The sequence below is a fragment of the Canis lupus genome, chromosome 4 (genome assembly GCF_011100685.1).
Source record: "Canis lupus familiaris isolate Mischka breed German Shepherd chromosome 4, alternate assembly UU_Cfam_GSD_1.0, whole genome shotgun sequence".
NCBI lineage: Eukaryota > Metazoa > Chordata > Mammalia > Carnivora > Canidae > Canis > Canis lupus.
The window spans coordinates 5,101,602-5,115,682 of NC_049225.1; the positions used below are offsets into that span (position 1 = coordinate 5,101,602).

A 14,081-nucleotide genomic window follows, 5' to 3' on the forward strand; every position below is an offset into this window, starting at 1 on the left:
TATGATGGCATTATTGCTTAATATTTAAGGCAGAATGAGGTATAACTATCAAATAATAAAAATGAGGAAGACTGGAGAGGAGATTTAATAAATTTGACAATCAGGGGAAGGGGGAAATACGACCTATCAAATGAAGTATGTATCTTCATAAAAATATTTTACATTTCTCAATACTTAATTATTTGGATTTTTACTCACTTAGAATGTGACAGAAATTGTTTTGTGTCTCTTAATTCAGATGGTTACTTGCATGAACTAATTTTTTAAACCAAATGCTGTGAGTATTCTAAAGTTCAGTCTTTATAATTCTAATATGTCAGACATCTAGGCAGTATATGAAAAAATATATATAATTTAAAGAATAATATGAACATTGGTATGTCTACCATAGTGATGAACAAACAATATTTACTTAAAAGAATTTTGCATTTCTGTTCCAGAAGTAATTAATATCCTGATTTTAGTGCAATCATCCCTTTACTTTTCATTATAATTAAACATATGTATATATATTAAACATAAATATATATTTCTAAAGAGCATATTGTTTAGTTTTGTTAAAACTGAGTAGCAAGCATAAGCCTTGCTGTGTAAGAAAAGGTAATATTTCCACTCAGATGAAGGTTCCCTGAGAATGTTGCCTGAATAGAGTCTGTAGGCCATATTCTAATTTCACATTCAGCTTCTCTCAGAGTTTGCAAAAGCCTCTCTAAGGTACTTCAGTGGGGAGGGTCATAAAGGAGTTCTGGGAAGCACTGGGGCTTACCAAATCAGAAACTCGGATGTAGTATAGTGGATGATGAACAGGAGTATGGGAGTAGTAAGCTGCTGTTTTCTGATTCTAGGTTTACCAAATAATACCTCTAGCTTTCTAGGTCAAAGCAAAATGTTTCTGCTGGGTAAAATGATGTAGTCAGCTGATCGGGATAACACTTGGCAAGACTTGGAGGGGAGAGTTGGAATTTCATCAACACGTTGTTAAAACAAGCTAAACCTATTTAAACTCCTTCAGATTGTGTGGGGGCAGCAGGTATCTTGTGATACAGCACAGCAGTGATAGCAGTCCTTTGTATTACTTTCTTTGGAAATAACTCTGTGGTATGTGCTAGTATGGACTGATTTCCTTCTGCATCTGGTGCACAGATATCTTCCTGAGGAGATCCCATTCTAGGAATCACTCTTCAGAGTACTACTTGGAAGTCCTTTTGGCATCTCCTGTCTTTTTTTACCTTCCTTGGCGTACTCATTGTGGTGGAACATTTTCTCTAGTAATTTTTTAAGAACAAATGAGTGAGAAGGAAAGATTTTTAGAGATTGTGTGTGTCTGAGAATATCATCCTGTGTATGGTTTTGCATGTTTTACCTAGATAGAATGTTTTCCTTTAGTATTTTACTGGTATTGTTCAGTTGTCTTTTTTTTCTTCTAACATCGTTTCTGTAAAATCCAGAGCTCTTCCAATTCCTCATTCTTCCTGTGCGACTTTTATTTCTTAATGTTTTTTTTTTTTTCTTTTCCCTCTCTTTGGAATCTTGAATCTTTGTGTCTAATGTCTTAAAATTTCACGGTGATTATGCCTTATGTTGATGTATTTTTTTTTTTATGTTGATGTATTTTTATCCACTGTCCTGTGTTCTTGTTAGATTCTTTTCATTCTACAAACTTGGACCTTTCTGTTTCAGCTGCTTTTCTTGAATTGTTTTGTTTTGTTTTACTTTATTTTTATTTTTATTTTTTATTTATTTATGATAGTCACAGAGAGAGAGAGGCAGAGACACAGGCAGAGGGAGAAGCAGGCTCCATGCACCGGGAGCCCGATGTGGGACTCGATCCCAGGGCTCCAGGATCACGCCCTGGGCCAAAGGCAGGCGCCAAACTGCTGCGCCACCCAGGGATCCCTGAATTGTTTTGTTGATTATTCCCCTCCTCTGCCTTTTACTATTCTTTCTTGTTTGGGGTGTGTGTGTGTGTGTGTGTGTTTTCTTGACTAGTCATTATATCAATGTTGCACTTTTTTTTCCTAAGATTTTATTTATTTGAGAGAGAGTGAGAGAACACAAGTGGGGTGGGAGGTGGGCAGAGGCAGAGGGAGAAGCAGACTCTCTGCTGAGCAGGGAGCTTAATGTGGGGCTTAATCCTGGGACCCCGGGATCATGACTTGAGTCAAAGGCAGACGATTAACCAACTGAGCCACCCAAGTGCCCCCAATATTGTACTTTCTATTATATATTCTAATATATTTATCTTTTGGGGGTAGGCCTACTATTCATTCTTTTGTGTTTTTTCTTTGATTTCTTTTATTTTTAAAGATTTATTTATTTGAGAGAGTTTGTGAACACATGATCAGGGGGAGGGGTAAGGGAAGAGGGAGACAAGTAGGCTCCCTGTTGAGTGGGGAGCCCAATGTGGGGCTCCATCCCAGGACCCTGAGATCATGACCTGAGTCGGACACTTAACTGACTGCCCTTTTTCTCTGATTTCTTAGAAATTTTCTCAACTTTATCTTCTCATCCTTTTATTGACTATTAATTTACTGCTATAATGTTTGGTGACAGCTGTAATGTTTTTAATTTTCAAGAGTTCTTTATTTTCTGCATGCTCTCCTACTATTCTATTCTTTTAAGATGTGTACATTTTATCTTTCTCTCTTTGCTTTTTCCAAAGGATATTGTAATTTTTTGTTCTTCTTTTGCGTGGTTACTTACTTCCAGTTTGCTCTTTCCTGCCTTATTGTTTTGATCTCTTCCTTATTGAAGGACTTTTTCCTTGGCTGTCTTCTCCTGATTAGGAATCATGAGCACATGGTTGGGACAGGTCAACTTTGAGTTTCACTAGGATAATCTGGATGGGCCAATTTTTGGAGAGGACTACTGTCAGATCTTTAGGTTTTTTTCTTACACTAGTTGCATTCTAGAGAGAAGAGTCTTCTAGTCTTCACTAGAGGGTAAGAGAATGTCTTCTAATGCTCTAGGATCCAGTTGAGAACTGGGAAAGTGAGGGGTGAAATTCTTAGCATTTTCTTTTTTAAGTAGGCTCCATACCCAGCCTGGAGCCCAAAATGGGGCTTGAACTCGTGGCCTTGAAGTCAAGACCTGAGCTGAGATCAAGAGTCAGACACTTAACTGACTGAGCCGCGTAGGTGCACCTTAGCATTTTTAATTCTCTGATCCTGCTGAGTACAGCATCACATCTGTACCTTGCCTTCAATAGTTCTTAGCATTGCCTAGGTCAGGAATCTTGAATTACCATCTTGAGAGAATAAACCTCCAGAAGAGTAGTCACCTAGCAAACTGCGGTGGATGTGAGGACCTAGGAATCTAAATTCTTGTCAAATAATGTTCACCTAATAATAATAATAATAATGTTCACCCAATGCTCCTTACATTAGGCTGACTCCTCTACTTTTCATTTTCATAGATACATGATATAGCCAATTATTATTGAATCTCTGGGTTTATTCTCAGCTCCATTCATTGCTGACTTGAGAAAAGAGTTGCCTTTCTTGAATCTGTTAACTCTGATTCATCTGCTTTCTGGCTTGTGCATCCTGTTGCTGTTCTCTCCTGTTTTTCCCTGTGTTTTTTCCTGTATTATTTCAGAAATAGTGTTAACATAGCATATGTATGATTGTGTATGTAATATATAAGTATTAGTATTATATATTAGTATAATAAATATATATCCTCAAACAACACACATATACATATACACGCATACACAATACAATATATTTATAAATGGGATCATTGACACTGCAAACCCAACCTTTTGGTGTGGGGCTTGGTATAGTATAACTGATAAATTTTTCCATGTCAGCACATTCATACTACAGGATAGCTGTATCATAATTTATATAATTAGTTCTTTTTTTTTTTTTTTTAAGATTTTATTTATTCATGAGAGGCAGAGGGAGAAGCAGGCTCCACGCAGGGAGCCCGATGTCGGACTCAATCCTGGGTCTACAGGATCACACCCTGGGCTGCAGGTGGCACTAAACCGCTGTGCCACCGGGGCTGCCCTATTTAATTAGTTTTTGATTAAAAAAAAGATATTTAGGTATTTCAATTATTTTCCCTATTGTGCATAATTCAACAGTGAGCATCATATTGGCATATTTGTAACATTTTAAATATTTGCTTCATATTTTCTCCTTTCCATGGTGAATTTTATTTTATTTTAGATTTGGCCATAGATCAACTTCAAGACATTTCAGATTATTTCCAGTTTAAAAAAAAATGATTGTTGCTATGAATGCATATGTGTATGTATATGTACATGTATATAATAAAGAAAATTTGAGACCACCCACAAGTATAGAACAGATAGCTAGGAGTCTATTTCCTTGGCATGAGATGGGCTACGGATGGAACAAGAGAGGAGGTGATGGTTAGAATTCTGTGGAGGCATTGAATGTCTCTAGAGAATAATCATCCACATTTTAGCACTAAATCCTCTCAAATGAACTAGATCCCTGATGAATCACCACATGGAAAGCTTATCCATTAATAACCCATACCAACAGAGTTAAGTTTTAGTAGGTCATCCTTCAGTGTACATAATCAAGGAAAGCTCCAGCATAAAAGATGGAAACTAAAACAGAAGAAATGATGACCCTTGAGGAGAGAGATAATGAAGGTAACAAACATGAACTATTAATTATCTCTGGTTCTTATTAACCTCAGAGAACCCAGAAGTATCTATAAAACAAGAACAGGATACAGTGAAAAAGGAACAAACAAGAAAAACTTAGAAATAAAAATTAAAATTCAACAAAGCAGAATTTGAAGTTGAGGAAAACTTGAGAAAGTATAAGAAAGCAGTGATAGAAATGTTAGAAGATGAGTGATATGAGTATCATTCTAGGAATAGTGAAATTAGAGGGGAAGAAATTAACAGGTAACCATACCACTCTTTGAGTAATAATCTCATGTTTATAATCTTTGTTTTTTGTAATGGGGAGAAAGGCACTAGCATTACTTCTAGAATCAGTCAGCCTGAGGCATCAAGAAGCCATGGAAACAGATGCCTGGTTATTTGTAACTATAAAAAGCAGTTGGATTTTGAAAAACTGAACAAGAAAACACTGAGCTGGGATTTTCTTATAAACTGTCTCACAACTAAATTATTGATTTGTACCTCATGTCTTAGTGAGTGCTGTATATATGCTGTATATACAGTGGTATATTCTCTTCCCCCCACCCCCCCATATACATACCAATCTTTGGAGTCATCCTGGAATAATCTTTGGGTAGGTGGAGAAATTACCAAGTAACTAAAAGAAGAAAAACCTTCAGAACTGACAGACATGATTCTTTTTCTTTTTCTTTTTTTTTTTTTTTTTTTTTAGACTTTATTTATTTATTCATGACAGAGAGAGAGAGAGGAGCAGAGATACAGGTAGAGGGAGAAGCAGGCTCCATGCAGGGAGCCCGATGTGGGACTTGATCCTGGGTCCCCAGGATCACACCCTGGGCCAAAGATGGCACTAAACCGCTGGGCCACCGGGGCTGCCCATGATTCTTTTTTTTAAAGATTTTATTCATTTATTGGGGAGAGAGGGAGACAGAGTATATAAGATAGAGCACCAGCAAGGGGAGGAGGCAGTGAGGGGCAGGGAGAAAGGGAGAAGCCGACTCCTCGCTGAGCAGGAGACCAGATGAAAGGCCCCAGGACCTTGAGATCATGACCTGAGCCAAAGGAGATGCTTAACTGACTGAGCCACCCAAGGCTCAGGACATTGAATGTGCCCTAGGACATTGAATCTTTATATTGAAAGAGCTCACCAAACACCTGGTAAATTGGTTAAGAAAGAGCTATGCCACAGTGCATTATTATGAAATTTAAAAATACCAGCAATAAAAACAACCACCACTAAGGACGAGAAGACAAATGAAAGTAGTGTTTTTAACACTTGTAAGGAAAATACCTTCAAAGTTTTGAGGGGAAATAATTTTCAACTTGGAATTCTGTATCTAAAACAATGAAGTTTGAAGAGTAGGATGTATTCAGATATAAGGACAAAGAATATTTATCTTCTATATACCTTTTTCAGGAAAGTACTAGATGATGTGCTCCAACACATACAGGAATAAACCAAAAAAGGGGAAGATGGGCAATTCATTTAACAGTGGGTCTCTGTCAAGAGAAAGCAGTGAAAGGAATTCTAGGATGATGGCTATTAGAGTAGACCCAGAGAGCAACCAACTAGATGGAGTTAGAAAGTAGGCCTCTGAGATAGAGAGATTTGGTGAATAAGGGAATCAGATGGAGTGCTCGACTTAATGGAGTAGTTGAAATAAAGATGAAAGGCCTACAAAAGGAAGATATAACGTAGAAAAGAAAAGAAGGACTTATGGAAACTTGAAAAAAATAAATGGCTCTATCAGAAAAGAAGTTTATCAAGCATGCTGCCTACTTCTGCAGTGAACCACATTTATGTACTCTACAAATAGTATATTTAATTAAAGATGATTATATATAGAAAGTATGACAGGAGATGGGAATATTAATAAGAAAACATCCTCACTGCTCATTGCAGGCTAAATTTCCTAAATGAACAAAGTTACAGTTTTCATCATTTCTAAATAATATACTACCCAAAGAAATGGTATTGAGACTTCAGAGGCTGCAAAAGGAAGAAAAAGAGCTGTTGGTTTTCTTTCTACATTTGTTTGTAGTCATATTTGCATTGCTTCTATGGTTTAAAAAATTCAGTTATACAGAAACATGTTGAAAGTTAAATATTTCTGTCTTAATTGTATCATTTTTTATTTTTAGGAAACTTAGCTAAAGAACATACGTAGTGGGACGCCTGCTTGGCTCAGCAGTTAAGCGCATCTGCCTTTGGCTCAGGTTATGGTCCTGGGGTCCCGGAATCGAATCCCAATCGAGCTCCCTGCATGGAGCTTGCTTCTCCCTCTGCCTGTGTCTCTGCCTCTCTCTTTCTGTGTCTCTTGTGAATAAATAAATAAAATCTTAAAAAAAAAATATATATATATATATGTAGTATTGTAATTACAATTCTAAACCAGGAGTTCAAACAGCTTATATTTCTATTTCATCTCGACTTTTATTAGCTCTTTGGGGTAGTTTAACCTCTAAATTCCAGTCTCCTAAACTGTAAAATGGGGTTATTTTACCTGCCCCTTATAGGGTTATTGTGAGACTGAATCAGACAGTCTGTGCAAGGCATATCAAAGTATCTGGCATATGGCATTTTCTCAGTAAATGTTAATATTAAAATCCTAGTAAAGGCAAAATTTTTTAAAGATATATTTATTTATTTTGAGAGAGCTAGCGAGTGCACATGAGTAGGGAGGAGTGGCAGAGGGAGAGGAAGAGAGAATCTCCAGCAGACGCCCTACTGACTGCAGAGCCTTACTTGGGGCTCCATCCTATGACCCATGAGATCACAACCTGAGCTGAAACCAAGAGCTGGATGCTCAACCGACTGAGCCACCCAGATGCCCTGGCAATTATTTTTTATACCTAATTGAATTCATTTACTAAAATGAATTTTTAAGAAATAAAATCTGTAAATATTTTTATATAAGGTATCAGTTACTTAAGTTAATTGTGTCTATTCTTTAAAACATCATAGAAATTCATTGTTCATAAATCTTTGAATAATCATTACAACACTGAAAAAATGAAGCATATAATTTCCTAAGAATACAGACTTTGAAGTTAGAATTACCTGGACCTGGGACTGCATCCTGACTGCACTATTATATTCTACTCATAAATTTAAGAAGTTTCTCAAAAAAAAAAAAAAAAAAAAAAATTTAAGAAGTTTTTTTATAATCAGCTTTATCGAGGTATAATTTACAAACAATAAAATTCATGATTTTTATGCTTACAATTTGTTGTGTTTTGGCAAAAGTGTACAAGAGTGTCACTACAGTCACCCTCTCAATGTAAAACATTACCATCATTGTGTGAGTGTCTTCCCTCTTCAAAACTCCCTTTCCTCACCTGTAAGATGGGGATAAAGCCTAGCAACCCAAGAGGGTTATAAACAGAGGCTAATTATATCAAGCGCCTTGCACAGGGAAGTCATTGCTAGTGTTATTATACTCATTGGCTTTTCTTCTTATTTTCTAGCTTCTGAAAGTTCTGCTGAGGACAGTGAGCAGGAAGATGAGACAGGTGCTCAAGATATAGATAACAGTGGCAAAGAGGACTCTAAGATTGATCATTTGACCCACACCAGAAATGATCTTCTTGCGAAAGAGGAACAGAACAGTTCATCATTGCTAGAAGAAAACAAAGTCCATGCAGATTTGGTAATGTCCAAACCAGTGTCAAAATCTCCAGAAAGATTAAGAAAAGATATGGAAGGATTATCTGAAGATACTGATTATGAAGAAGACGATGAAATTACAAAAAAGAGGAAAGATGTTAAGAAAGACACCACAGAGAAGTCTTCAAAGCCACAAGTGAAACGTGGTAAAAGAAGGTATTGCAATACAGAGGAGTGTTTAAAAACCGGATCACCTGGCAAAAAGGAAGAAAAAGCCAAGAACAAAGAATCGCTTTGCATAGAAAACAGTAGCAACAGCTCTTCAGATGAAGAGGAAGAAGAAAAATCAAAAACAAAGATGACGCCAACTAAGAAATATAATGGTTTGGAGGAGAAGAGAAAATCTCTACGGACAACTGGTTTCTATTCAGGATTTTCAGAGGTGGCAGAAAAAAGGATAAAACTTTTAAATAACTCTGATGAAAGACTTCAGAACAGCAGAGCAAAAGATCGAAAAGATGTCTGGTCAAGCATTCAGGGACAGTGGCCTAAAAAAACACTGAAGGAGCTTTTTTCAGACTCTGACACGGAGGCGGCAGCTTCCCCGCCCCATCCTGCCCCAGAAGAGGGGCCGGCAGAGGGGTCACTGCAGACTGTAGCTGAGGAGGAGAGCTGCTCGCCCAGTGCCGAGCTGGAAACACCACCTCCAGCCAGTGCTGACAGTAAACCCGCTGAGGAAAAAACAGCAGAGATCGGTGACAAAAAAGCAGAATTTCCTAGTAGTGGCAGCAATTCCGTGCTCAATACCCCTCCTACTACACCCGAATCGCCTTCTTCGGTCACTGTAACAGAAGCCGGTCAGCAGCAGTCTTCTGTGACAGTGTCAGAACCGCTGGCTCCAAACCAAGAGGAGGTTCGAAGTATCAAGAGTGAAACGGATAGCACAATTGAGGTGGATAGTGTCGCAGGGGAGCTCCAAGACCTCCAGTCAGAAGGGAACAGCTCACCAGCAGGCTTTGACGCAAGTGTGAGCTCCAGCAGTAGTAATCAGCCAGAACCAGAACATCCTGACAAAGGTGAGGAGCAAAAAGCACACATTGCCTTATTTTAAGATTTCCCTCCTTACGCTGTCAAGGGCTTCACAGTGTCTCCTGTTAGAACATGAGATGTTTAAATGAAATACTTGTGTGACCATGGTAAAATGGAAATTTGAAGGGTAATATGAGTGATGAATAGTGAATGAATTTAAAAGCTTGAGAAGGATTTAATGTCCTTTGCTTGAGCTATTACATTTCATAGTGGACCAGAACACATGCGAAAAGTGCATCCAAAATCCAAACCTGCTTGAAAATTCATTATACATGACTATATGGCATGAGCAGCTGAAATATATTTCTGTAACGTTGTTTTTGCAATTGTAATGTGCAGTTTCTCACAAACATTTTGATTTATTGACAGACCCCTCCACCCTTAACCAAATACTGTATGTAGGGGTTTGGAGCAACCAACTGTCCAGGCACTGCTTTCCTCAGACAACCGTGTCAAACTGATTTTCAAGCCTGACTAACTTGTGTGAGTTTGTAAAGGAATTTGCTGCTTTCTTAGTTGCATAGCTTCCAAATTGAAGGACCAGTGTGTATGTAAATAACCTACAGTAATACTTTTTGATTTTCCATGGAGTTGTTAAAAGAAATTCAAATTAGTACTTTCCAAAGTATTAGTGCCTTTTGATTTTACCATAGCTATACTTCTGTCTTCATTTTTCTTATAAACCACTTCACTCAGGTGTCTTCAAATGAATATAATATACACTGACACTTGACTTCGAAACATACTTTTCCATTGCAAAGATAGGATATATATTTTATATAACATACCAGTTTTTATTATACTTGCCTTACGTTTTTAGCTGAGTTTAAAGAGATGTGGCATAGATCAGATGAGTTAATTCCAAGATTCTCACACAAATATTTTTTTCCTTTTTTTCAGCTTTACTGAGATATAATGATGTGACACTGTCATACAAATCTGGACTTAAAACATTTCTTTTTAAAAAATAAATGTTGGGACACCTGGGTGGCTCAGTGGTTGAGCCTCTGCCTTCGGCTCAGGGTGTGGTCTCAGAGTTCTGGGACCAAGTTCTGCATCGGGCTCCTTGCATGAAGCCTACTTCTGCTCCCACTGCCTATGTCTCTGCCTCTATCTCTGCCTCTCTCTGTCTCTCATGAATAAATAAATAAATAAAATCTTTAAAAATAATAATAAAAATAAATATTAACTAAAAATATAGTTGCAATTCAGTTGGGATCATCATTATGTTTTCATATCATGCATATAACTACAGTATGTGTTCCATGGAAAAGAGCTAGAATATTCTTTTGACTGACTAAGCACTGCCTTTTTTGGAATCTTGATCTTGACCAGGTTAAAAAGTATTCAACTAAAGAAATACTCCCAAATTTAGGATAATAGAGACCATCTGCTTTATGAAATCAAAGCATAAAATATTTTTTAGAATTGATCTCTCTTTATTTTTTTTAAAGATTATTTATTTATTCATGAGAGACACAGAGAGAGGCAGGGACATAGGTAGAGGGAGAAGAGGCTTCCCGCAGGGAGCCTGATGCAGGACTTGATCCCAGGACCCTGGGATCACCCCCTGAGCCAAAGGCAGACACTCAACCACTGAGCTACCCAGGTGCCCCTTGATCTCTCTTTAAAATAAATTCTTAAGCACCGATTTCATATGGCTTCATTTTAAGAAATTTGTCTACCAATGTCAGAGAATTCACATTATAGCAAAAGTAAAAAGGGAAGTTTTACAACTTAAATTTAGGATTTCCCTCCAATTAGTTCACCTTAAGCTTTTTATTTCTTGCACCTGAAAGCTTCAGAATTAACACTCTTTTAGGGAGAAACCTGGCAATTATTTTTAAAACTCTGTGCTTCAACACAGTCATTACTTTAATAACCTCTTTATGTTTCATTTAAATTGTTATATTAAAATAGCATTAGGAGGGCAGCCCGGATGGCTCAGCAGTTTAGCGCCGCCTTCAGCCCAGGGCCTAATCCTGGGGACCGGGGATCGAGTCCCACGTGGGGCTCCCTGCATGGAGCCTGTTTCTCCCTCTGCCTGTGTCTCTGCCTCTCTCTCTCTCTCTCTCTCTCTCTGTCTCTCATGAATAAATAAATAAAAATCTTAAAAAATAAATAAATAAAATAGCATTAGGAAAAGTTATTAGTAAGGTGTAATTTAAAAAATTAGGAAGTTACAAACAAAACAGTTAATAGCCTATTCCTGTCTTTTTTTTTTTTTTTTAAGATTTTGTTTATTTGACAGAGAGCACAAGCAGGGGGAGCAGCAGAGAGAGGGAGAAACAGGCTCCCCACTGAATAAGGAGCCTGTTACAGGGCTCAATCCCAGGACCCTGAGATCATGACTTGAGCTGAAGGCAGACACTTACCGACTAAGCCACCCAGGGCACCCCCCTAGCTTATTCCATTTTTGACCAAGGAAGCCCATCTTATATATTCAAGACTGATTTTACCATTTGTAACAGGACTAAGAAATGTTTCTTGTAGTAAGCATGCATAGTTTTTTTTTTAATCATATTTATATGTCATTACAGTATCTAACATTGTACTGAGTAGAGATGGGACTTTATTAATCTCTGAAGAAGTCTGGTAGATGGTACATATAATTAGAAATACTTAGAAACACAGCACATGCTGAGGACCATGTTAATAGTATAGAAAAGTGTCCTGAAACTACAGTCTGGAGGAGTGGTCATGACATGAAGCCTGGGCATGTCTTAATGAAGGGAAGGTCTTAGTGAAGATGTAGGATGTGGGCTAGTTCTTAAAGAGGAAGACATTTATGATGTTTCGGGATAATTTCCTGCCAAGAAGATGAAATATTTCTCAGAATTACTATGCTGGATTTGTAAATGGTATATGTGTCAACCAGTGCTCTGGCAGTGAGGTTATTGGTGAAATAAATAAATTGGTAAAATAACTAAGTGTGAATTAGTAAAATTTATCCCATTAATATAAATTTAAAGATTAATATCATTAAAATATATAGCATTAATATTTTCATCTGTAATTAAATCTTAATATTTATTTTGCTTTTATTGAATTTTAACAAATTTCAGTTTTTATTTTCAGCATTTACCTGTTTTTGAATTACTAGACTCATAAACTTCCAGTACTATTTTGAGAACTGTTTTTAGTTTTATCTGATTTTTCTAAGATGGATGTACCTACTTTATTTGCTTTTTTAAAACTCTTCTATTATGTGTAGTAATTCAGTTCATTAATGATAAGTAATTCTAAAAATTACAGTAATTTCTTTGATAATTGTACCTCTCATAAAGAATATGCATAGTTTCAGAGTTGTTCTCTGCTTCTAAAATGTGGAATTAATTTATACCTAGGAAAGCTTAATTTTACTTTGTGTTACTTAATAATTTCTTTCCCATCATAGCCTGTACAGGTCAGAAAAGAGGGAAAGAATCTCAGGGAGGAGGAAGTTCATCAAAAAAGCAGAAACGAAGCCATAAAGCAACAGTGGTAAACAACAAAAAAAAGGGAAAAGGCAGTAAGTGTGAAACCTCTTGTTATTTAAATATATAAATAATGGCGGATACGGTTTTTTTCCCCCCCATTAAGAAAAGGGTATTCAGGATATGGTATAGTTAAATATTTTGGTTTTGTCTCTGCCCTCAAAAAAGTCACACAGAAGTCTTCTGATCCTAGGTAAATTCTAGGATTAAGCAGTTTGGTGTTATTCAACAGTGGTATTGATTGCTGATGAATGATCAGGTAATCCTCTTTAAAATAATAGCCAATATAAGTTCAACATCTTTGTTAGTGTTATGTCCCACCCATTCTTTCCACTTGACATTATATGTACCATATATAATTGAAAATACTTTCAATTATATATTGTTTTTATTACAATGAAATTGATTGCTTTGTAACTCTTCAAGACAAAATCAGACTGAAAGAGATTAATCAAGATAGCTTTAGAGCTGTAATTCTAACAACTCCAGTCTACTACATTTATCTGTGGTACCCCAAACTGTGTGTCCCAAGAGCAGCTATATAAACAATACTAAAAATTTAACTTTAGTAATGGCTCTGTTTGTCAACCAACAGGAATTTATATACTGTATTTCTCCTGAGAGCTGCACATTTTATCTCTCTTTTGTAGACAAAGTGAGAAGCAGAAAATATGTAAAGAATTTTTTTTCAGGTGCCCCACACTGACCTCCTGCTGCTCTTCCAGGAGACTCCTGCCACCTCCACTGCCTGACCTTTGCTATCGGCCGGCTTGGCTGCACTTCAGTGCAGAAAAGGGTTATGCGGCCAGCTCCCCGAGGTTCTGCTGAGCCCATATGACTTCCAGGCGGTGAATATGGCGTCCCTCGGGGCCCCGGGCGGCTGTGCTCAGCAAGGCCATGAAAGCCAGGCTGAGGCAGACCACTGCATCAGAGTGGGGCCAAGCCTTGGGTGGCTTAGCTAGGAGTTGCCAGGGGTTCCAGAGCAGCAGTGGTGGGGTTGGGAGGGGATTCGTTTAAGATGTGTTTTATAAAGGAGTGGTGGCATTTCTTCATTCTCCAAACACCACAGTGGGAGGAGTTGCTGTGTACCTTTTCTATCTAGAATACTTTTCAGGCTTTGAAAGCCTAACTATGCTTTTCTTGGGGGTAGCTGTTGTTAAATAACGAAACAATAAATAAATGCTAAGTTGATCATCAATTACTTGGAATATCAAACAGGATATTTAAAGTGTTACTTACTACACAGTGATATTTTTGTCTTAAAGACTTTACCATT

The 14,081-nt window shown here is 37.3% G+C and overlaps 1 protein-coding gene across 6 annotated transcripts in view; it reads left to right on the forward strand.

The window, feature by feature from the left end:
- ARID4B (AT-rich interaction domain 4B) overlaps positions 1–14,081 on the forward strand; it is a 149,792-nt gene that overhangs the window by 126,966 nt on the left and 8,745 nt on the right. For 4 of the 6 annotated variants that reach the window (XM_038533851.1, XM_038533853.1, XM_038533854.1 and 1 more), the window contains 2 exons: positions 8,102–9,316; positions 12,727–12,840. In XM_038533851.1, coding sequence (XP_038389779.1) covers positions 8,102–9,316; positions 12,727–12,840 — 1,329 coding nt within the window. Of the gene's footprint in view, positions 1–8,101; positions 9,317–9,698; positions 9,813–12,726; positions 12,841–13,497; positions 13,654–14,081 lie in introns of all 6 variants that reach the window. The other 2 variants (XR_005357743.1, XR_005357744.1) reach the window with 2 other exon arrangements.